This window comes from Camelus ferus, chromosome 7 (genome assembly GCF_009834535.1).
Source record: "Camelus ferus isolate YT-003-E chromosome 7, BCGSAC_Cfer_1.0, whole genome shotgun sequence".
Classification (NCBI taxonomy): domain Eukaryota; kingdom Metazoa; phylum Chordata; class Mammalia; order Artiodactyla; family Camelidae; genus Camelus; species Camelus ferus.
This window is the reverse complement of record NC_045702.1, coordinates 55,447,250-55,473,476: the sequence shown is the minus strand read 5'-3', so window position 1 is coordinate 55,473,476 and position 26,227 is coordinate 55,447,250. Positions and strand designations below refer to the sequence as shown.

The 26,227-nt window shown below is 37.4% G+C and overlaps 1 protein-coding gene across 1 annotated transcript in view; it reads right to left on the bottom strand.

The window, feature by feature from the left end:
- Positions 1 to 26,227, bottom strand: part of THSD7A (thrombospondin type 1 domain containing 7A) — a 362,680-nt gene that overhangs the window by 22,361 nt on the left and 314,092 nt on the right. The window contains 6 exon segments of the mRNA XM_032483934.1: positions 2,146 to 2,261; positions 3,606 to 3,750; positions 6,658 to 6,811; positions 10,971 to 11,104; positions 12,729 to 12,734; positions 15,152 to 15,330. Of these exon segments, the coding sequence (XP_032339825.1) occupies positions 2,146 to 2,261; positions 3,606 to 3,750; positions 6,658 to 6,811; positions 10,971 to 11,104; positions 12,729 to 12,734; positions 15,152 to 15,330 (734 nt within the window).

Sequence of the window (26,227 nt, the reverse complement as noted above, 5' to 3'; positions counted from 1 at the left end):
GTAAGTTTCATAGAAAAAGGGTCTGAATCATGCTTCAACTACTACTGGCTTATTTTACTAGAGAATTAAAAAGGATGTCTGTTTACAGATATTCTGGGTGTCCTGTGGCAAGACAGTTTCCCCCATGCTACTGTCCCCCTTACATTTATTGCATTTTCTGTCTGTCTGTCTGTCTATCAATCATTAATCCAAACATATATTCAGGGATCAAAGAACAGAAAAGGAGAAACCAATTACTAGTCATCATGTGAGTTAGTGTCTGACAAACATCAAAGACAAAAGTACTACAGAAATGCTGGATGGGTTTAACCCTAATTTTCCTCTTTGTTGGGTAGTAATGCCATCTTTCTTTCTGGCGGTTAGAGAAACAGCGAGACTTAGCTACTGCTGTTGCACTGAATGCAGGGTTTGCACGTGAATTAGTAGGTACGCAATCAATCTATTGTCAAAAAGATAGCCAGCTTTTCTCAGGGCTATTATTTGATTCTGCTGCTTCCATAGGGACGGATAAAATGAGATATGAGTTGTTTAATCCATTTCCTGCAGAGAGTAGCACTGTTCTTCCTGAAGACAGTGTTTGATAAAATGTTATGATTTGAATCCCTAATTGTCATTGCAGTATTCAAATATGATCATATTTGTCCATAAAAGTAAATTTATCTAGGCTCCTGGATAATTTAAATTATAGGTACTTACATTTCATTTAAGAAATAAAAGGCCCTATTTATAGCTTTGTCCTGTAGTCATATGAAATATTTAAAAACTAGTCTTGTATAATTTGGGTTTAGCTTTCAGAAAGCTCTGAGCTATTCATCCTTATTTCGTTCTGACCCAGGAGGGCATTTACAAGTGCATTTGCAAAAAAAAAAAAAAAAAGAGACATAATAACCAACTAGAAGTAGATCACAGAAAGCTCTCCAACCTGTATATGACTGTAATAATATTATTTTTATAATGACCACATTAACTTTAATGTTATTAATTTCAAAACCAAATTGATTCAGGTATGAAATTTCTAATTAAATCTAAAGCAATAACTAAGTTATAAGATGATAGTGAGAGGAATTGATTAACTACAAACAGCATGCTTCCAGCACATTTGGGAGTTCTGTTCCCATCGACAGAGATATAGAGAGTTAAGTTAGGTCCACATGATAAGGACATCAAATGGATTAAAATAGTTCCATCTTGGGTTTTCCCTTAGGAGTTGGAACAGTTTACTGTGGGCAGATACTAACCCCCAGGATGTGTAGACAGAAGCTGTGGTCATCTGTCTACTGAACCCTGATGAGGTTAAGTTCTTCCCCGTATGTCCAAATTTATAGAGCCTGCTGCTTATCTTGGTTCCTGTTTAACCCAGTGGGCCTCAGGTGCAGGAGTCAAAACCTGTCAGGAAGAGGTGTGCCCTTTTGGTCTGGGAATCAGACAAAATAATTACAACTTGAAGAGCAGCTTCATGAATACTAAGGCAGGCCAACAGCTATGTTTTCTCAGATTTGCTTAGGTCACAGCTGATGAAATATGATCCGACATCTTCATACTGTCGGGTGAGTATGAAACTACTGGGGGCGTTACTTTTGTAAATCGGAGAATTAACAGCTACAGTTCTCTGTACCTAAAGGCACTCTGTACCTTAAGACTCCCTTCCTTTGTCTGAGTTTCAAGCTCCCTCTTATCCAGACCTGAGTCATACATTCACAGCTGGGTATTAGATCCTAATATCAAAATCTGCTACCAAACCACATGCGATCAATGTTTTGCAACAGAGAGAGTAACTGATGGCTCTTGGCAGGTGTCCCAGGCAACACAAAATTCATGTGAAATTACAAAAGATGGTGAGTAGTCTGATTAAGATTTATTGCCTCTATGCACCTTGATTACTTATTGTTCCCCAAGCATTTCTTTCAGAATAGGCTAATTAGCATACCTTTAGGCTCCAAGCAGAACAAAATACAGGAAATTATGTGTAGAAATCAGTAGTGTTGGGCAATGTCTCTTTTCAAGAGGGTGCATAGCAGCCTCTGAATAGCGCGGAAAACATCTGCTGGCAACGAGCTGCACAACGCACCGGTCACTTGGCTCGGCATGAGTTGAAATGATTTGGAAAGAATTTACTCACAAAGATCTAACCCAGCATCCCCTTACCTCTTCACAGTACTTCAGGTTAACCGACTTGCCATCACTTCGAACACAATCCAACATCCTTGTTTTCATGCCATTTCCACAAACTGCCTTCTCACTCAGCTGACACGTACTCCAGTCTGAAAGGAAGGGAGCCCATCAGCACAGAAGGCTACATAGGAAACAGATTTCAAAGGAAACTCGGATGACCTGAATCCCATATTTAATTCACAACTGCTTCCTAAGCTCCACAATCAATCATCCCACATGCAGAGCATATGGGTCTCGGCTTTGAGCGTATCAGGAGTCAAACGGCATTGCTGGGGTTGCACACGGCTGCAGGGATCATTCCTGAAGGCAGATGCCTGCTTGTCAAGCTTGACAGCTGGCCGTTTGGTGATGCTGTAAACATGGTCTGGCCTGCATATCAAAGGTCATTTTTCCCTTATGAAAGTAAAAGTTTTCAATGTTTTTGTTTTAGCAAAATAATCATAATTTTAATGGCTGGTACTTTGGGTAGCTGTATTCAAATAAAACACTGTATTTCACTTACTGTTCATACTTAGAATGTTTTAAAATGTACACTTAAATTTATTTCAAAATCACTGTGGCCATATTTATTTCACTTATTTTCTGTCTTTGGCAAAATAATTCTTTCCTCTTTCTTTCCAGGGCAACATAACATGTCCCAGAGAACTGTGATTTCATTGTGTCATTAAAGGAAATTGAAGAGAAAAACTGAAAGCGACGAAAAGCCAACCTGACTGCTCCATGTCATTGTACAATTTCTGGAGTGTATTTCAATGTGAAAATCACTTGGGAAAAATTCCAAAATAAGCTTCAGTGTTGTCCTAAGTCATATAAACCAAGAAACTTGCCTTTCCTAAAGCATATGCCTTGATGGTATGAGATGAGGGTTTAGGGAAAAAAATGGAATTTAGAATGAGCCTTTTTCCTTAAAAAAAAAAAAACCCTTATCTATCTTTTTTCATCTTTGATAATACTGAAATATTTATATTTTCTACATATTTTGGCAAGCTTAAGATCACTGATGTTTTTACATCAGACTAATCATGCTTATGAACTGCCCCTACAGAAAAAATTGCTATCCCAGTATTCACAGCGATTAAACATCTTCTGAAGAAGAAAGACATCTTTCAATAAAAGTGATACCCATGGGGACAATACATCTTTTACTTGCACCTTCCTAAGTGGGAGGGTGTCTTAAATAGGCACTTAGACTATTCACAATCTGCTTCAAGAGCTAATGTTTGTGTGATGTTTTCATTCCCATTATCTTGATGTTTATTAAAAAAAAAGACATAAATATTTCTGTCATTTAACACAGGATTATTTCTGGGAGAGGAAGCAGCAGGTCCAGAAGGCACGCAGACGGGAGAAGGGCAACACTTCCGGGAATGCTGCTGAACTGACAGACACGGGATCTGACCTTTAACTCCAGGAGGAAATGACAATTCACGTACCTGTTACATTATAATCATAGTGGAAGCAGTTTTTGTTCAGGTTACAGGGTTCCTTCTCAACAGCATTGGGGCAGGCTCTTCCTTCATCAGCAGGTTGTCTGATGGGATCAGCTGACCTTTGCCGGAAACTGCTTTGATTGCAAGGCTGACAAAGAATAACAACTCATCAGAAAGGTGAATACTCAGCCACAGAAGAGCTAATGTATTAGGGAGAGCACTGGAGCAGGAGTTAGAAGGGGTGGGCCACTGGCTAGCTTAAACAATTCCATAACAGCTCAGTTTCTTCATCTATAAAATAAGGGTGCTGGACAAGTTTCTGATGCTCCATCTAACTATAGGACACTGTGGACGGGGAATGCTGCCCGCCTTTCCAGTTCTACAAGGATCAAGCCATCAGCCACTGCAGCCACCCACGTCGTGTGCCCTGAGGGAAAATCAGGATGGAGAAAAACAGGAAGCAGTCTGTGCTGTGGACACTGAACCAAGATAGTTAAGATACAAACCTAACAATTTCAGTGAGCCCAGATGCCTGTATCTTCCTATATATAGGAGAGAACTCAAATCATTAACTTGAGATGTCTGTTTTTTGTCATCAGCAGTAATCTTTTGATGTCCGGCTACATGTTTTTTTTTTTCCAGCAAAAACTTCCTAGTTATCCTGGTTCCTCCCTTACCTCTTCTTTGGAGCAGTTCCTCAGAGCTGAGAGGCTCTCTCCCAGGCTTCAGTCCTCAGTAAGATCCCCGAATAAAACTTAACTTGCAGCTTTTGTGTGTTTTTTTTCTTTGGTCGACAGTGTTTAAGAGTCTACCTAACTCAAAAAGAAATCTGCACCCCACGTCCACAGCAGCACTATTTACAACAGCCGAGACATGGAGACAGCCTCAGTGTCCATCGATGGACGAATGGGTCAAGTTGTAATACAATTATACAACAGAATATTATTCAGACATAAAAAATGAGGGTTCCTTCAACTTGTGACAACACACATGGACCTGGAAGGCATTGTGCTACATGAGATAAGACAGAGAAAGACAAATACTCTGTGATCTCGCTTACACATGGAATCTAAAACAAAACAAAACTCATAGAAAAGGATCAAACTCGTGGTTCCAGAGACGGGGGCAGGGAGGAGGGAGAAGTGGAGGAAAGTGGTCAAAGGCTACAAAGTTCCAGTTGGTTGTAATAAGTAGTAGAGATGTAATGTACAACCTGACTGTAGCTCACACTGCTGTGCGACAGGAAAGCTGTTACGACAGTAAATCTTAACAGTTCCCACCAAAAGCAGAAAAATTTGTTTCCTTTCTTCTTTATTTTTATTGTACCTATTTGAGAAGACGGATGCTAGGTGAACCTATTATGTTAATCATTTCATAATGTATGTAAATAAAACCATCATGCTATCTGCCTTTAATACAGAGGGATGTCTATCAATTATTTCTCAATAAAACGGTGACAAAAAGAGTCTGTCAACTATGGATAGATAAGTCACTGGTAAGGGAGAAGGGGTGGGATGGAGGGCTAAATTGGGAGTTTGGGATTTGTAGATATTACTATATATAAAGTAGATTAATAACAAGGACCTACTGTATAACACACGGAACTATGTTCAATACCTTGTAATGGCTTATAATGAAAAAGAGTATGAAAAGGAACATAGATAGCTGAACCACTATACTGTACACCAGAAACTAACAAAACCTTGTAAACTGACGATACTTCAATTAAAAAAAGGTAAAAAAATGGATACATCACAGCACCCACACACAAGTGATCATTATTACAGATCGCTAATGTAGACGTTATAATAAATTAATGTATCTATCTACCTACCTGTCTAACAATAGTTCCTCAGACCTGAAAAACTGTTTTAAGGATGACTTTAAATAACTAGCTATTAGTGACCCTTACTCCCTAATGCGCACACATACATGCACACGAACACAACCTAGCACTCCTTAAGAAGACGGGCTTGCCACTCTACTGGTACAGTCTTGTTCGGAAAACACTTGGTTACTAAGAGCAGAAAGAGTGACTCAGACTTGACACTGTGGAATGCAAATGGAAAATTATCTGCAAGCCCTTGCGAGGCAGCTGATTCTTTACTGTTACTATAATTTAACCTGAATCCAAGTCACCTGCCGGCCTTGTTTGGTCCCTGCTGTATCTGCTGGCTGCTAATCAGCATGTCTAATAATGTTAACACTGAACCAGAAAATTAATTTCTCTTTGAAAACATGCATCTGTCCTATATTGTATTTCGGCAAATTAATTCCACATTAGATACATTTTTATCCTGTGCTTTTGATGCCATTTTTAAGTGTATAGCTTTACAGAAGTGGCCAGGGATAAGCCACATTTCCCACATCAGCAGCCAGTTCTGTTTCACGTGCCTCTCTCGCCAGGGTCCCATGGAAGTGCGCCTGTGGGCTGCTGAACTCTAGAAGCTTTGTGGGATTGGAAATTCCCAGCTGGCTCTGCAGGGCCAAAGAGACTCAGAGTCAGTGTGTGGAAAGAGATTCACTGATGCACAGCTTTCTCCTTTCCACTCCCGTTCTTACCAGGATCTTTTGCGTTTTCATGTCAATACTCCTGCTGCTGTACCCCCATGGTCTGAAAGACTATTTCTACAATTTAAATAAAATGGATTGGGCAAAAAGCAAGGGACGATAATAACCTGACACCGTTAAGGTACCTTTACTAGTGCGTCACTCTTTCCCCCTTACCCGGAGGGAATCATTATCCCCACTGCAGCTTTTAGCATGCTGTGTATTCATAAGCCATCTAAAGGCATCTTGCGCTGGGCTTAGGAGGGTGGTGGAAGAGCAGAAAGCCTGCCTGCAAGAGCGCAAACTGTTTTAGTGTGTTCAAAACATTGCTGACTTTTAAATGGCAGCCAGAAAAGAATGAAGTAGCCAACAACACACCTTGCTCTGGTAACTAATTTGGTAACTCATTTAGTACCCAAATTGTTATTTTCTTAATATTATCTTTGAAGCTTTAGTGGTAAGGAACTGAGCAAACTCTATATTAAAAAATGATTAATCGTCTCACCAAAGTGCATCGGGTCCATGGGCCCCATTCGGATATCACACAATCCTCAGGACATGGTAATTTGCACTCTCTAGAGCCCAGGGGCATCTCTTCTGGGTCACAGAGGTAGTCCTCTACATGCTCAGAAGGGCCATCCGCTGTGTTCTGCATGCATCTAGAAAAAAACACATCTATCAGTGAAGAAACCATGACAATCAGAACAATGGCCAACCCATAAGATGTTTAGTTTTTCTTAAGACATCACCATGGGGCTAGGGGATGGGAAGCTTTGCATTTTATGAGTAAAATTCACCAAACATAAAGACATAAAAGGATCTTGGCCTCCCATAAATAGTGACAGAGCTTCAGTATGATTTAAAAATCTATGCTTGTATGTATCATTATAATCTTTTAAAGTTACAGTCACTGTGTGTACACTCTGTGCATGTAAATGCTGTATGTCTTCTTCTGCAAGGAGAGGGTCATTTATACCCATATATGATGCAGAAACTAATGAGAAGTGGTCCAAAGATATTCATAGAGGGGTTGCAATTTTGGAATGTACTGGGGTTTTTTTTTTTCCCTTTGGAGGGGAATGGTAGATTTCCATGGAGTGGATAGATCCATGTATGATGGAAGACAAGGCACACTGAACTCTCCTAGGGAGAGGTTTCATTAAGTGGTTTTGAAAGCAACTGATGGCGTTTATCACACTGTTTTGTCAGTTAAAAAGGAATTTTAGCCTCCTGCCTACTGATAACCTTAAAAGAAAGCCAGAAGTGAGGAGACAATCATAATAGTAATAGCACAAATTCTCTAAACGTGGTTGTTGGGATCTTTCTATATCTTGACCTTTTTTATTAGTTTTCTTTTTAACAGAACAAATTCAAACATTTTATTACATTTCATTCTATTGTAAGCAGACATAAAGTGCCCTTTACTCATCTCTTGGGAATCTAATTAATGTGGCTAGTATCAGACTTCACTTTTACGTAGTTAATAATGTCTCCAGGTACTTTACTAACAGAATAGAAAAACTTGTGCCCTCATCTGTAACTCAGAGAGGGTCAACTAAACTAGTGGGTTTGGGAAGAGAAGTGCACTGTGGAAGATGAAAAGGAAGGCTTGTGCTCTTAAGCCTCTCAAACCCATGGCCATGTTTTATAAACAACTGATTGAATTACATTACCAATTATCCCTGGAGTCTCAACTCTTCTCCGGGATTTACAATCAGTAGGGACGTTGCATTTTCACAAATCTACTCTGTAAGATCACCTTTCTATACAGCGCTGCTGATTTTAATAGAAATGTGGTTTTCCAGCGGGATGCATTCAAAGACAGGAAAATGATGCTATTGGTCATGTCTTAACTGGGATGCAGCCTGAAAAAATATACACCCTAATACACACCTCTGCATTTTTTTTGGTATATTGAATAAATATATGAAAAAGTAATCAAAATATGCAAAGGTAGATACTTATTTAATTTCATTGTTGAAGGAAAAAAATTAATAATAAATTTCTTTGGGAGAATTTTAGTTTCCCAGGAAAAAGGTCTAGCTTCAGTGGCATTTCTAAAACATTCTGTTGACAGCAGCTCTGAGAGAAAATGGAGCAGACAGGACAGTTCAGTCTCCAAAGCTGGATTTGCTGCTAAGAAAAGACTGCATTCAAGTTAGGCACCGACATGATATCCAAGGATTACCTTGCAAAATTATCTATTGATCCTGAATTAAGGACAGATGTTCTTTATTAAGTAGTTATGTACATAAAACTTCATTTTCAAAGCTTTTCTCCTCCTTCTATTTTTATACAGATAATAGATTCACTTCAGGAAAATAAGAAGAAATTTTTAAAAATTCACTTAATTCTATTGGAGATAACCACTCTTAACAGACTATTATATTTAAACCTATGTTTTTATTTCCTTAAATAGGAGCAAACTTTATCAACTATTTGTACCATTTAAGAAAAATATCAACAATACATTAGGAACATCTTCTCATGTTATTAACTGTTTTTCTAAGATAAAACTTTTAATGACTATGAGTTCCATCATTTGAGTGTGCCACAATGGCTAAAAAATCCTTTATGTTGACATTCAGATTATTTACATTTTATTTAATTTGCTACTAATGAGTTTATTTTATCACTACAGAGTACAGAATAAATATTTGGATCAATCAAGTTTTGAGCCAAGAGGAAAGCACTTTAAGGTCATTTGCTTTCTTCAAATTCTTGGCCTTTCTCCTCTACATAGGAGAAGGAATTACGCTGTGAGAAAACAACTACATTAGAAAACAGGGTGTAGAACCAAGTTGGAGGCCAAAGGTAGGGCCTAAGGGTTACCACAGATGTGGCATTAAGGTGTGCATTATCTGCAGAGAATAGCAAAAGCAACAACAGGAGTAACCACATCTGTCTGGTTTTTATTATCAGCAGGTGCTGGCAATTCTAAAAAAAGATCAGTGAAAAAATATTCCCAACCACCAGGGCGAACCACTTGTATCACGCAGTCTTTGATATGCCATTCCACCGTAAAAGAGAAAGAATGAGAGCACATACACTGAAACCTGCTCTCTGGAAGAGAGCTCATCTGTCCTGAAATGTCACCGAGTGCCTGCCCCTAGCAGGACAGTCGACCTCAATCAGCAGAGGAAAAGGCCTGGGAGGTGTACCACCCGGCCAGTAAAGGAACGTCCCTGCAGGGTCAGAGACGCCAGTCAACACTGATCTTCTCCTTTCTCTGTCTGCGTTGAAAAAGTTTACTGAAAAAAACAAATCGACCTGAAAAGTTACTTTGTTTAAGACATGTTTAGAAATGTCGAGAATTTATATTCACTGAGCAAAAAGAAGCAATATACACATCGATAGCTGCCGAAAAAAGCTGAAGTAACAGTAATTCTTTATTATTATTTTTTACTAACAAAAAACCACTCTGATAAAATTTTTAATATAAGGAAAATACTTTTAAATTTGAAAGGGAAATTTTAAATTTGGAAGAAAATTGGTAGAAAACAGAATCTCTCTTTTTCTTCCCTGTTTCCCTATCAACTCATTAACCTGTCCCCCACCCCATTCATCTTTTCAAGTTCCTTAAAAAGTAACTTGAGAGTTCAGGTGGGCTTTTGAAAAAAGAAACAGATTATTTTTGTTGGAGGCAAAGTTTTACATAGTGTGCCAAGGTTTTATCATACAAATGCTAACTTGTTCTACTTTCCTATTGAGACAGATTAAGAATCTTACATTCATGGAACGTTAGGTCATGAGTGAGAATGGGATTCTTCACAACAGGAGCTGTCACATTTTGGATGTTTTCCTATTTGTCTCTATGGTGTGTCACTCAGCAGAGTTAGAAGAAGGTGTTAACAGTTAAAGACTGACTAGAGACTTGGGTCTCAGTGCCATCTCTGTCACTTTACTAGATGTGCGTTCTTGGTACATTACTTAGTACTTATGAATGTACTCTGTCAAGCGGAGATAATAAAGCCTCATACACTTGTCTCCCAGGTTCCAAAACCCTTAAAGATCATACACAGATGCTGTAGGGAAAATATAATGAGTATTACACCTGTATTGGGTTTTAGGGAATTTCTATGTATATGACAGGGTCTCGGTCTGGAGAAACTCACAGGATTTAATGAAGGTGACAGAGATGTAGAAAGGGTCTTTCAAAGCAATGAGGGGTATGTGGGGTATTACAGACAAGGCTGCTCCACAGAACTTTTTCTATGATGACAGAGAAACTGTGCCGTCTCACAGAACAGCCACTAGCCACCTCTGGCTATTGAGCACTTCGAATGTGTCTAGTGTGACTGAGGAGACACATTTTATTTAATTTTAATTAGTTTAGATTTAAAGAGAAATAGCCACACATGGCTAGTGGTTACCCTACTGGATGGTGTGGCCACAGAGTGGCACGAGCCAGCTGGGGGTTTTTACAAAGGTTTCAGGGAACAGGTGAGACTTTTCTCAAGTTAGCCAGTTTGACATAAAGGGGCAAGAGTTTATAAAGGATTGTCACTAAAATACAGTTAGAACTATATTTGAAATTAAGAAAAAGGTTACTAGAGCTGGAAAATCTGCACTGAGTCATCTGTCATTCAATATGCAGCTCTTTCCCCTGAAAAACACCTTGAAGCAAAGCTTCCTGAATCAGAAGGCTGAGTAGCATAAACTGCTGCAGGGAGCAGATCCCCTCAGAGCCTCCCATGAACACAGACTCCCTAAAAATAAAACTGGAGACAATCTTATCCAGGAGACTGGGGAGGAGGGCAAGCCCATGCCGGCCCCCGTGAAACTGGGTGGTGCCTGTGCCATCAGGCTTGGCCTCACCTCACTTTCCGGGTCTGCACGCCCTCTCCACAGTTGTCCCGCATGTTCACGAAGGTCACCTTGCAGACGCTCCACGGCTCCGTGACCCATATGTACTGGTTGCAGTCGCTGTGGCAAGGGACGACCTCATACACCTGAAACACACACAGTGCTCAGCGACCTCCCCCCACGGAACCCGACCACGGCGAGTGCGAACACTTCCCATCACAGCAATCACGATAGTCTTGTTTAGCTACTCTCAAGCCTCTCCTTTATTGTTCATTATTCTAAAAGGGGAATGTAGAAAATCTCTGGAGAGTTCTAGCAGTAAAGGGCAGGGCCGGCTGCGCTGTGTGCTGCTGCTCCTTCATCGCACGGTGGTTGTAGCTCTGTCCTCACCGATCACATCACACATACTCTGCCCTTCCCTGGACTGGCCCTCACCACACAGTACTGTAACTTCCTGGGCCACACGTCTGGTTCACAGCTCTGTGTGACTTTGGTATTTAGCCCCAGGTGCTCATGGGTCAGGCATTCTACAGAGATTTGTTGACTAAGATGAATGAATGAATAAACGAACTGATGACTTACCTACGCATACACAAGTAGCTGTTTTCAAATACACACAATTTGGCTTGTTTGCCAAATAAATATGTATGCCAATAAGAATTTACATTTTTTCTATTCCATATATGAAACTAAATTCAAAGATAATTAATATGAAAGAGAGCCATCTTAAAACTAATTAACCCTTATTCATTTAGGGCTTGGAAGCAAGGTCTGAAGTTGGTCTCATATTACACAGCTACAGACCAAGGCAACGAGGGCCACGTGGAACAACGCAAGCTGTCTGTGCTCCGGCGCCCACAAGGGCTTGCAGCCCAGGTTTAGGGTGGTGTGGCTGGTTTCAGGATCTTTAGCACAATGAACCAGTTATGCTCTTTCTTCAATGAGAAAGAATAACCAGATGGATGGAAAAAACAGATCAAAATCCACTGCAACAGAGCTGACTCAACCATAGAAAAGTGTCTTTTAAAATCATTTCAAAATCTATGATAATTCAACCCTATTTCCTACACACACACACACAAATAGTACAGGAAAGTTTTATATAACTCTTTAATTTCAGAAATTATAGTGTTAAATACTCCTTTGGAGCCATCCTATTGGGCAAATTTTAGTGGACTAAACACCCAAGCAAAGTGAATAAAGCTGACCTACTCCAGCTAGGAATAAAAAAAATGCACTGTTAGAGTAAGAATCTACACTGATTGCCACAGTGATCACCTTCGCTCTGGGTGTTGTATTAAAACAGGACTAAATACCACCGGCTGAAACAGTGCCCGGCAACTTGCAGAGAAGGAAAAACTGAAGGAGAAACACCATCTTTCCTAATCCTTTGATGGCTCTCATTTTAGTCTCTGACACAGGAGTGAATACACACCAGCTCAGAGTGCCCACCTGCCGCCACCTGCAGCCCACCTGCCCCTTCTCCTCTCCCTCTGAGGAGCAGGAGACCATGAACAGGAGGCCTCACTGCCTTTTCCAGGCCGGTGACGTGAAGCTCGTTCCCCCTACGCCTGCACCCTGATGTTAAAATGAGAAAACACATGGAACATGCTAGGGAAAAAAAAGGGAACAGCTGCAGAAGATAAATGTTACAGAAAATATGACGTTTTTCCCTGTAAAAGATAAAAGAAATAGCAGGAAGAGAGTCAGGAGTGAAAAAGAAGAAACCGCAGCACTCTATTATGAAGCATGAAGTTTAAAAGTTCTTACCTGGGCCTGGAGTAGTGTTCAACAGGGATGAAGCAAAAGGAGAGAAACAAAGAAGTAAAAATGTCAGTATACTCAATGAGAAGAACTCATGTTCTAAGTGTCAAATGTTATCCATAGATAAAAGCCTTTTTTTAGGGTAAATGATAAGGCCATTTTTCTTAGCTCTTGAAAGAGAAAAACCAACTTTACTGTTGTTTAAAATTAAGAGACACAGTGGGGAGGGTATAGCTTAAGTGGCAGAGCACATGCTTAGCATACATGAGGTCCTGGGTTCCAACCCAGCACTTCCTCTAAAAATAAATAAATAAACAAACCTAATTACCTCCCCCCAACCAAAAAAAATTTTTTTAAATTGATATGCACAAGTGCGTATTGCAAACAGCACAGTCAAGGAAAGGATTAGATGGGCAGGATGAAGAAATCTCAGAAATCTGGGTAAACCTCCGAATACGTATCATAGAGAACTGACATATGACTGTAAATATCTTGTGGTTCAAAGTGTGAACGGACTATCTATAGACTGATTGACCAACTGATTAATATGGTGATCTTAATCAATCCATCCACTTGTATTTCTTAGGAAATGAGGATGTGCCTCAGTTGGAAAGTGGAACCTCAGAGATCATTTAAGGCACAGTACCGCTGATTATTTCTTGGGGAATGCGTAACTGTAGTAAAAATCTGTATGATTTATGGTTTTCAACATTTACACAGACCTTTGCATATTCTTTACTTTCCTCACATTTTACTAACAAATTGATCCCTAGAAGTTTGTATTTTTAAAATGTAGAGTATTTATGCTCAGAGACTCAGGAATCTACTATTTCTTGTTTTAGCTTTGATTTTTCAGCTGTTAACGTCTCAATATGCCACTAGTAGTAGGCTGATAACAAGTATTCAGATGTCCTTATCATACTCTGCATTAGATTAAATCAGAGTGACAGAGGCATGGCTTAGGTTAACAGAATTTTTATAGCAAAGACAACTTGCGACAATCAATTTGAACTTTTTCAAATTCACTGTTTAAAAAATGCTGAGGTAACCATAGCTCATTTTAATTTAAATTCTGACTGGCTGTAGACATACACATATACACACTAAAGGAAAGAAAATATGTAGAATTTATTGCAACCATGGATAAAAATTTATTAGAATTTAAATTTATTATTGACATTTCAAGATTTAAAAACTTGTAGAAAAATATTCTTTTGTATTAGAAACATTACATTTCACTTATTCTGTCTCATCAGGGTCATGAATTTTCTCCTTTGGAGATATTCACCAGGACAGAGACACCCAGTCACCAGCAGATGGCAGGAGAGCAGTATGAGAGTCACCTTCAGTTATGCCTAAGGGCAAGTTCAGCAATTTTACTTGGGGGAAAAAACATTTTTTCAGAGTACTTTCTGTGCAATTTAATTCTCCATTTTCTTGGTCCTCAATCCTTTTATTCAAAAGTCATTTTTATTTTCTCTATAATTTACTTTTGTTGTGATGAATACATCTGGGTTAATTTGGAAAGGCAAGTGTGTATATGGGTAAACAGTGTGTCTGAAGATCAAAATTAGACAATCTATGTGTGTATGAAATATATCTACATATTTAAGGCAGGTTCACACATATGACTTGGCTCATTTGTGACCTGAGTTTCAACATACATCCTAACATCTACACATACTGTATGAAATTTCACTCTTTGTTAAATCACATGGAGGCTAAACATGGTAATAATTGTCTAATGCATCTTATATTACATTAAATTAGTCCAAATTCCCTCCATTAGATCTTTCACTTTTTATTTCCAACGGAACACGAGCAACAACTATGAACAGCAGCTAACAAAGTATGCATCTGAGGTCAAAGAAAGTTCCAAGTAAGACTGAAAAGGCCAATGACCAAATGGACAGATAATATAAGGTTACTTTGATGCCATCTTTGTATTTCTTTCTTTACATATTTTATAGCAAACAAATTTAAATAAATGTACAGAATATATTTCCCACTCTTAGACCCCAGCTCATCTATTTTCTTTGATTTTAATTTATGTAGTTGGTGACTGAGGTGTCTTTCTGAGAGTCTAGGGCATCTACAAGAATGACACAATCTTGCTCCCTGTAGATAAATTGTTGTACAATTTTATAACGGATTAAATACCTTGACATTATTTCAAAGGTAGATTTCATTTTTACTTCCATTGAACTATATTTAATATGCATATATATGCAGGAGACTAAATCTCGTGAGAATAGAGATCATGTATCTGATTTGGGATTTTAATAATTTACTCAGGCATTGTAAAGACAAAATGGGTCAAATTTCTTCTTCAGGGGTTATTATTTATTCTTCTCCATTTTGGATAAAAAAAAATCAGATCACTGTGCATGTAAAAAATACTTCAAAATATTCCCAATGGTAGAAGATACCTGGTTGACGTGGTCCAGTTTGGGGCACGGCCTTCCTCCATTATAAGGTTTTTCTCGCAGCCATTTAGACCGGACCTTCACGCCACTCCCACAGGACTTACTGCAGCGAGACCAGTTGGACCACTCGCTGAGCTTGCAGTCTGAGGGGCAGGGGATGATGCAGGCCTCTTCAATGTAACCTGAGTGAGGAAAATGAGACAAGAGCCATCTCCTCCACATGTCACTCGCCTACCACCACCCACCACCCCAGCTCATTTACAAGGTCCAAGTCTGACTTGACAGCAGCATGCAAATGCAGGTATGTCTCCGTCGTTAGGGACTCAAATAAAATTCTGCAGGAAGATGACATACATACAGCGACTCTGTTAAAATAACAGTTGAGCGGCTGCCATGTGATCTGCTTAGGATTCACGCTCACCATACTTCAACATTTCTGACTTTCTGACAGCTCGTGTTTAATTGACAATAACCTGTCTGCTGCCATATCATTCTTATGCTGCCAGAATGATACAGTAAAAAAAAAAATCATAACAGTTTCTACAAAGTCTTATCTGTTAATGTCACACAAGTTCAAGTGTCTGAGTCCACATAGCATTCTTCCTCAAGAAGAAAGCCAGACCGTCTCAATCAATATTCAAAAGGAACCATTTAACTTAGCACCTTATGTTTCCCCTTGATTGAAAATCAAGTCTGATGAAGAAAAATGAAAGATGATAAATAAATAATGCCTCATATTTTTATACAGTGCTGTCAATTTCAAAGTGCCTTCACATCTTGTATTCATTTGGTTCTCTTGAAAATATCATAAATGTTTGGGGCAGATATTGATGTTCTACTGGACAGATAAGAAAACAAATACAGAGATGACTGACAAGTGCGAGGTCACATAGTAAGAGATGGAGACAGGTTTTCTGAGGTTTAGTCCAGGTACTCATTCCATCAAATCACACAGTCAATTAACTTAATAGTCTACAGATTTGTTTTGAGAAATGGGAGCATTTTCCTTGACCAGTCCCTCACTACCAACCTGGCATTTCACAGTATCAATTTATCTCTATCGTTCTCAAGGCATGTATGTGAAAAAAGCAAAATTCCGTTGGTCAAGAGTCAAATGTTGGCTTCTGTAATGCTCTGACTGTGGAGAGGGGTTGTTCTTGACATAAGGAAACACTCTGCTCTTACCATTTTACATCAACATCAATGATTCGATTTGGAAAATGATTATAATGTAAACAATTTATACTGGTATCTCTAAGTAGTTTTTTTTAATTTATTGAGACATAATTTACATACTATAGAAGTCAGCTCATGTTTTGCTCTTAAATATATTCACTGAGTTTTGCAACCATCACCACCATCTAACTTCAGAACATTTTCTTTATCACAGAGAGAAACCCTAAACCTATTATCAGTCACTTCCCATTTTCCCCTCCCCTGTCCTCTGTCAACCATTAGTTTATTTTATATCTTTAAGAATTCACCTATTTTGAACATTTCATAAAATGAAATCAAACATTAACTTTATTCTTTTGTATGTGATTATCAAGTTATCCCAGGTCAATTTGTGGAAAAGATTATTTTTTTTCGGATAGAGAGCCCAGAAATAAACCCACAAACTTTTGGTCAATTAATCTTTGACAAAGGAGGCAAGAACATACAACGAAGTAAAGACAATCTCTTCATTAAATGGTGCTGGGAAAACTGGACAGCTGCATGTAAATCACTGAAATTAGAATACTCCTTCACATCATACACAAAAATAAACTCAAAATGGCATAAAGACTTAAACAGAATACAAAACACTATAAACTGCTTAGAAGAAACCATAGGCAAAACATTATCTGACATAAATCCCAGCAATGTTCTCCTAGGGCAGTCTACAGAGGCAATAGAAATAAAAGCAAAAATTAACAAATGGGACATTATTAAACTTAAAAACTTTTCATAGCAAAGGAAACCATAAGCAAAACAAAAAGACAACCTACGGAATAGGAGAAAATATTTGCAAAAGATGAGACTGACAAGGGCTTAATCTCCAGAATATACAAACAGCTCATACAACTTAATAAGAAAAAAAAACCCAATCTGAAAATGGGCAGAAGACCTAAACAAGCAGTTCTCCAATGAAGACATACAAAAGGCCAATAGGTACATGCAAAAATGCTCAGTATTGCTAGTTATCAGAGAAATGCAAATCAAAACTACAATGAGGTATCACCTCACACCAGTCAGAATGACCATCATTCAAAAGTCCACAAACGATAATAAATACTGGACAGGGTCTGGAGAAAACGGAACCCTCTTACACTATTGGTCAGAATGTAGTTTGGTTCAGCCATTATGAGAAACAGTATGGAGATTCCTTAAAAAACTAGAAATAGACTTACCATGTAGTCCAACAATCCCACTCCTGGGTATATATCCAGAGGGAACCTTAATTCAAAAAGATACATGTACTCCAATTTTCACAGCAGCACTACTTACAATAGCCAAGACATGGACACAACCTGTATGCCTATCAACAGATGACAGGATAAAGAACTTGTAGTATATTTATACAAAGGAATATTATTCAGCCTTAAAAAAGAGTAAAATAATGCCATTTGCAGCAACATGGATGGACCTGGAGAACATCATTCTAAGTAAAGTAAGCCAGAAAGAGAAAAAAATACCGTATTATATCACTTATATGTGGAATCTGAAAAAAAAAAGGAAGATGAACTTATTTATAACACAGAAACAGACTCACAGACATAGAAAACAAACTTATGGTTACCAGAGGGAGAAGGGGGTGGAAAGGGATAAATTGGGAGATTGAGATTTACAGACACTAACTAATACATATAAAATAAACAAGTTCATACTGTATAGCACAGGGAACTACACTGAATATTTTGTAGTAACTTATGGTGAAAAGAATATAAAAATGAATATATGTATGTTCCTATACATATATTCCTGTTTTTTTTCTTTTAGCAGGTTTGGTCATTCTTTTATTGGAAGCATTATGCTGTACACCAGAAACTGACACATTGTAAACTGACTATACTTCAAATTTACTGCATAGTATTGCCTAGCCTTGCTTTATAAATTACCTGGAACACATCTTTAAAGTACAGGTTTTTGGCAACCATAGACATCATGTTACAGTTCACTTAGGTTAGTGTCTGATTTTTCGAAATTGATATATTTTCTTGTGTTTATTCAGCACGCCCTCTTTCTTTTAATTGAAAAATTTCTGATCAAGGTAATTGTAGATTCACGTACAATTGCAAGAAATAATATAAACAAGTCCTTTGTATACTTTCCCCAGTTTCCTACAATGGTCACTATAGTGTAATTTCAACCCAGATACTGAGATTCATACAATCTATTCAGTCTATTCAAATTTCACCAGTTTTACTTGTACTCATTTGTGTGTGTGTGTGTGTAGGACTGAAATTAGGAAACTCTGTTGTAAGACACAGGAAGAACAAGTAAAATCTGGGTGAAAAGCAGATTTGGGGCATCTTTTTCTGTATTTTATCTCCTATATTTTTGTCAAAGATATATATCCCCTATTTTAAACTTACTGTAGTCTCCATACACAAAAGTGCATCTTTCAAAAGTATAAAGTTCACCAAACACACCCATGAAACCATACTCCAGGACCTTCTTTTGCGCTGGCTTCCAATCACTACCTCTTCAATTACCCCGATTGCCCACAATCTAGAATTGTTCTACTTAAAAAAAATTTTATGTAAATGGAATACAGTACATGCCCACACACGCTAGCCTTCTTTCACTCTACAGTGTGACGTGAGATGCATCCACACTGTTGAATGTGGCTGAAGACTGTTCATTCTAATTGATGCAGAGTATTCTATTGTGTGACCGTATTATGGTTTATTAATTCATTCTATTGTTGGTGAGTTTTGGGTATTTTTCCTTGTCAAACCACCATTAACTGTACCGCTATGAACATTCTAGAACACGTCTTCCAGTGAACATGTGTATGCATTTCTGTTGGGCTTATTCCTAGGAGTGAATCTGATGCCTCCGAGGGTATGCACATTATATACGAGCAAACTGTAAGTGAAGTATAAAAGGAGACTTTTTTTGAAAGATGAGACCATGAATTCAGTGTGAAGAGCAGGATTCTCAAAAGTGGGGATTAAGTCTCAGAATCTTCAAGGGGGCAGATGTGCCAGTTGGGGCTTTGCCAGCTGTGAAACACTGAAGACAGAAAGAAGATCTAATGTTGAGTTTTGAATGTATTTCTGATACCGAAGGACGCTTCTGGAGTAATGGTAATAATCCAGAGGAAAGCTCCAAAAAGAACTGAAAATGTACTTTACAAGGGTGTTTACAAAAATTTTGAAAAGCGTAACTATTCTTCAAATAGATTGCCATGATCTACTTAAACCTTCTACTTTGACTTTACTTATGGTTTGAGGTGGGGAAACAAGCCCACTTCACTATTTCAAGTGAAAATAACTTTCAAATCACATTCTCTTTTTCAATCAGCATAGCCAGTAAATGAATTTATCTACAACAGTACGAGATACTTAAAAATGTAACTCCTGATAGTGTCAGTAATAATTTGGGTTTCATAGTAATCGTTTAGAATAGTAATAGAATCAAAGTGAGTCATCTCCAAATCAAAGACATCTATGACCAAATAGAAAAGCATAATGAATTTTAAAAAAATCCCCAACTATTTCCAAGTATTATCGATAGCTTTGATAAAAGGACACTAATATTTTCAAAGGTAATAAGTTACTGAAATATTTCTAGAAGAACTGCATTTTCTACCTTGCTAAACATAAAAATGACTGCAAAAGTTAACCTCTAACCTTTCGTCATTCAGTAATTGTAGTTGAAAGTAGAATCACATGACCTTTCATGTCACTGCTTCACAGACTAACAGACAAGTGGAAATCCTTTCTTACCATTTTATCTATTGAAGTACGATGGCACTGGTGAAATGTATCATGTCTGACTGCAGACTGATTCCATTGTATTATTAAGTAAGCAGATGTAAAATTTTTATGTCTGATCTTCCAATAGAGTATTGCAAAAAACATTTCTCAAATGAAAATCTATTAAACTGCTGAAAGATACAAATTAGGCACTGAGATAAAGATAAAACTGCAAGAGAGTATAATGCTTAGCGTTCCATTTTAATTTTCTAATGTGTAACAACATTCAATAATTGCCTGTCATGTTTATCTAGTACAATTAAAATCCTTAATGCTACCAGTGAACTGCCAGATGAGCATTCCCCTGCCTTCTCCACTAAGATCATTTTTGAGGGCAATTAACGCCAAACAATCATGGGGGATGGAAAGACAGAAATATCTGAAGTGTTTTAAGGCTAAATAAACGGCTGGCATCTTGAAGCAATTTATGGTTCCTGAGGAATACTGGAAGAAAATAAATGACTTCACAATTAGGGTGTTAAAACTTTTAGTAGCTCAACACTGAGTATGACACATGGAAAAATCAAACTCCTGACTTCTGATTATATTTTTGTATCTGTATCTGTTCTGATTGCTACCTTCAGGTTGAAATGAATACAAAGCACGAGCAGGCTTAAAGTAGCAATCAGAGGACTTATCACCTCATTCATCTGAATTATGAATGTGCAGATAAAGTAGCTTTCAACAACCTTCACAATTACTATATTGTGTTGTTGAAAGGTGCACTGTTGACAGATTAAAGAACTCATTTTGAAAGCATGTGGGAAATGTTGGTTGGTTCTGATTTACAGCTGTGTGAATGAGCAACTCTGGCACTTTGTCTGAAATATCTGGACTAATCTCAGAAGTGACCTCAAAAATCTCTCCTGCTTAAATGTGTATTACATGCACATAACTGCAATTGAAAATGAGAACATTTAGCTAGATGTTTATCTACTGTGGTTCTCATGGATTTGAAAATATTGAGAAAATTCATTTAAAAGTATCTTCAAAATGAACAGAATATTCTTTTGTAATCAAATCTTAAGAACTGATAACTTGATAACCCTGGGAAGCCAAACTAGTATGCATATATCCAAACTCCTATAATCAACTGCTCTACTCAAATTCATATATTCAATGTATGAAAAGTTATGAATCAACACTGGGCAATTAAGATTTTCATAGTCAAGTGTTCAGGTAAATTCATATAACTACAATAAAATGTTATTTTAGGTTTATTTATATTTACTTGTTTTATATACACCTGAAGGCATATCTCTTCATACCCGCTAAGTATTTACAGATTTTCTCAGAAAACTTTAACATCGGTGTTAACTGCTGTGGGATTCTGCAGTTGCTGCTATTCCAATACTGGCAGCTCATCCAATGACTAGGCACCTTCAGATTCAGTTAGTACATCCTGATGGTGCATGAACAAGTTCACCATGAAGGCCATTTTTTAGAATAAACTCTAAAAGTCTGTGTTGTATAATAAAGAATGTGGCTGGTCTTTTCCCCTGATTCCTAGGAGGCAGCCTCTGAGCCCTGAAATTTCCTGAGTGATGATGAGAATATCTCCGTGATTTATTCATGGTGGCCCTTCTGGACTATGTGTGAATTTATGCTAAGAAGATATCTTAAGGAGGGGGATGATTATACCACAAAGACCAACCACGTGTTTAAATGGTTGGGGTTTTAAGCTGCATGATATCCTCTCAACCTCTGGTGAGGAGAAATTGAGTTCAACTCAATGATTCAGTTACTCATGTCTGCATAATAAAACTCTGGACACAAAAGCTCAGGCTGGTAAAGCACATCCATGGGCCAAGAGGGTGATGCCCCTGGCTCCATGGGAGACAGCATGGAAGCCTTGTGTGTGGGACCCTCCCAGACCTCGCCCACGTGTCTCTTCTGTTGACTGGCCCTGATTTTTATCCTTTTGCTCTAACAAAACTGTGATTATAAGTATGGTGCTTTCCTGAGTTCTCTGAATTACTCTAGCAAATTACTGAATTTGACGGGGCAGTGGGAATCCCAAATCTGTAGCCATTTTGTCAGGAATAAAGTTGACCTGGAGACCATGAACTTGTCTGAAGTGAGAGCAGTTTCACAGAGGACTAAGCCCTTAACTGTGAGGTTTGGCCTAAGGTAGTTAGTGTCAGAACTGCATTATACTTTCACATGTATATCTTATTAAAAAAAGAAAATAACCATATTTATGCAAGAACCTGTATCTATAGTTTACTTATTTAACCAAAATAAAAAATTCAGCAGTAATTACATACATTAAGGCATTAATGGGCTTTCTTCCCAAATTTAACATTTATAATTTTAACTAGTATTATATTAAAAATCAGAGAAACGTTCTAAAATCTCACTTTGGAAACAAGGCTTTGTCAGCAATATAAATGTATTTGACAGAATGTTCAAATTACGAAGTAATGAGAAATAAATTAACATTGAAATTTATTAGAGTGATTTACTTTTAACTTGATCCAATGCAGGGCACTGTTCTTTCAATCAACAAAAATCATGTATTACATTTAAGTATTTCCAAAGGATGATCTTTAAACACTAGTTTGTTAGATTCTAATAAGCGTTAAGCATAACTTTTACAAAAAGTGTTCTGTAGTGAAGTCAGTTGGAAAATTGTTGTATTAAACTAGGTTAAATAGGTTTCTTTACCCAGAGTTTTCTTTCTGATAATATGAACTATGAATCTCTGGAGAATGACTCAGACACTTAAGCCTATACTTATTAACTTTTTCGTATAGCTTCTTACCAGACCAGTGAGAAACATATCATCCAGACAGGTTGTAACCATAATGCATTAAAGTTGGATTCATGTTTTGAGCTGTACAGTTTTCTTTTCTTAAAAAGTAGATCTTTTTTATGTCCATTTCCAGATATGGAAAAAAATGCAAAACTAAACAAATAAAACTGAAAACTCTCCAAACTTAAAGTTTCTTCTTCTCAAATTATTTTATACTTTAAAGTTTTAAAGCGTTAAAGACCAAAACTATGGCAAAGGGATGGGGAAACCGTTACGCAGATAAACCTCTTGAATTTAAAAAAAACGACTATTTTAAAAAACTATTTTGTTTGTACATAAACAAACTAAAATTTCTTGTAAGGGCTAAACTGCCTTCAATGTGACTATGAAGAAATGGGATAAACATAGAAAGTAAACACAAGTAGAGATTCTCCTTTCAAATTTAACTTTAAAATGCCCACAAATGTGTTGGTGTGCTCTCAGGTTACTTTCTGAACTCACAGATATGGCTTATGTCTAAAACATAATGCCTTCTTCGTGCATTTATTAAAAAAAATACATTCCTTATGCGTAAGTATTGTTCACTACATGACCATTTTGATGATGTTCTGAAGTAGAAAAACACATATTTTAGGAATGAGACTAAACTCAACTAATGGGATATGGAGATTCACAATTATTTTGGATTTGCAGGGCATTAATATAATAGAAATCTGTAATGTGGATTCACACAGGTCATTCAGAACCTTTCCGAATTATAAAACCTTATAACATAACACAAATGATGAACAATTCTGTAGTTATATTAGTAAAATTACCACAGATATCAGCAAGATTCCCCCTCGTTATCACTTCACTGAAATTAGTGTTATCCCTGCCCTAAGCCATGGGGTCGGGGGGGAGGTCAAAGGCCAAGTGAAAGGATACAGAGTAAAATATAATAGCAGAAATTGTTGCTAAAGGCAAATATTAAAAAAATCTGTTGTTGTTGATGCAAATAATGAATTCTTTTAAGCAGTGAAATACTTCTTCCTAAAAAGCTAGAAAGCGCAATAAATATATGGGATACACTGGCAGATGTGTTTGACGGCCTGGCCTGAGGGGCTCCATGGAGTCCAGTCTGAAAACCTTTTAAGTAAGTAATAGATGAGCTGAGGTCTCTGTGACACGGAGCACACAGAACTAAATGATAAGACCAGATGTTTTTCTATCACACATGACATGAATGGGAGCTGCAAGAAAATCTCCGAGTGAAGTCTCCTTCATCCCCTCCATAGTCCTCCTTCAGGGAGCCTGTTAGAAAACAATGCTGGTCTCCACACCTTATTTACATTTGACCCTAGGCACTTGCTTTCTTTTTGTACCCTCATATCCACTGTAGCCCTTTCCTTCTTTCCTTGGCTCTTTAAACTTGCAACTGTTACCCCAGGAAAAGTCTGTTCCTCACCCCCTGACTGTCTTTTACATTTGAAAGGAAAAGGTCTCAGTTGTCAGAGACTACAGCAAAAGCAACGCTAGCTGTACCTGTGCTACCAAATGAAAGATTTAAATTCTGAAATAAATTAAGGCATTAAAAACATATTACTAACTAAAAAAGCTTTTCAGAGAAATCAACACTCCATGTCAGCCTATTTACCAGACTCTACTTATTGCATTTTCTTCCTGGTTTAATTAAACATGCTCTTCCTCAAATGTAAGCATCCACTACAGCAAGGAACGATTTCTCATTCAATTTTGTTTCTAATTAACCTCTAAAATTAAACTTACATAATCTTCTATAGAACCGCATTATCAAAAATAGTACTTTCTAGGTATATTATATAAGGTTGAATGGTCATGTAGGTTATCCTCAGAATCTTCTCTCCCCATATTCATAATTATTTTTATCAGGTGTACCCTGAGTTCCACACAATGTCTTAAAAGTACATGTTCTTGAACTAAAGTCTATTTGTAAATTGAGTGCTATTTAAATTTTTAAAAATTCAGTTGGGCATCTGCACCACAAATACACTGAGGATGTATTCCTTTTCTAAGTTTTGTTGATGATCTTTTTTGTTCCCATAAATTCTACTAGGAAAAAGCCCCAACTCTGTGGCATATATACTAGATTTTCTGACTGAGAAGGCAGCATCTGGTATTTACAGTTCCTTACAGTATCAGGGGATGGTCATTTAAACATGATACCTGCTTTAAAATCATCTGTATCATTACTGCAGGAGGCTGGTGAAATACGGATGTAGACTGCTTAGGCTATTGGGCAATAACGTTAAATGTTGCTGTATAAGGGTAAGCTTTGGTTGTAATATAAAATATTTTATTAAAAAGCTTTTGTTTCACTAGTAAAATTTGTAAAGCTTCCTTTTTTAAAAAACTGATAAATTATTTGAGGTTTTAAAATTTAATAAATAATAATAAGCCGATTATATTCCAGTAAGAATTCTAGAAGAATTCATGAGTAATCCAGAGACATTAATTTACAAATGAGAATCTCAGTGTTAAAAGCCCATGAGGTCATGGCTATGCGGGGTACCACTAAGTGACAGTATCACTAGTTACAGGTTGATGTAAACTGTCTGTGTGTGTGATGCTTTCTTTTTAATGTAATAATCAGCACTGTAGTGCAAACCACCTATGAAGCAACCTGTAAGAACAACTTCGGGTACCAGTAAAGGCTTTCCAAAATATCAAAATTTAATGGGCATACTTTGAATCCCACAGATGCTTCCAAAACCTGGTGCTAAAGCTATTCAGTAATGTCCAGAATGTTTTCTGTAATATCATTCATAAACACAGTAGGTAAAGAGAGAAAGTATGGAAGGATCCATACAAATCATTATATTTAAAAATTAATGTTAAAGGGAAATTAATCTTACACAAATAAGGCATTAGACAAGCTATGTTGAACAATTCAACACAGTTAAAAGACAACCTGAAATAACTAAAAGGGTATAATGTGACCTAAAAAAAAGTGGTACAGCAATCTGAATGACAGCATGATGGTCAAATGGCAGTACAAAGTCCTGAGAGCTGTAGAGTCACTGGATCACGAGTACAGAGTGCACAAAGTCAAATGCACACAACACTTTAATATAGTATCAAATTCTGTTTATGAATAGAGTAGTGAACTAACCTAGAGCTTTCTTATTTCTCTATCTGAACCAAAAAAAAAAAAAAATAAGACTTTCCTCAGGACAATCATTTACTTACCAATATCTTTTCCACAGAAGATCCTATTGACTCATTCTGTTCTCAAAATCATACCTAAATAGTCATACACTTTATAAAGACCCATCCTTACAAATTTCAAAAACTTCCTAATGTTCGCTTCCCCACAACTGGTAAGCAAGTGAACTATCACCT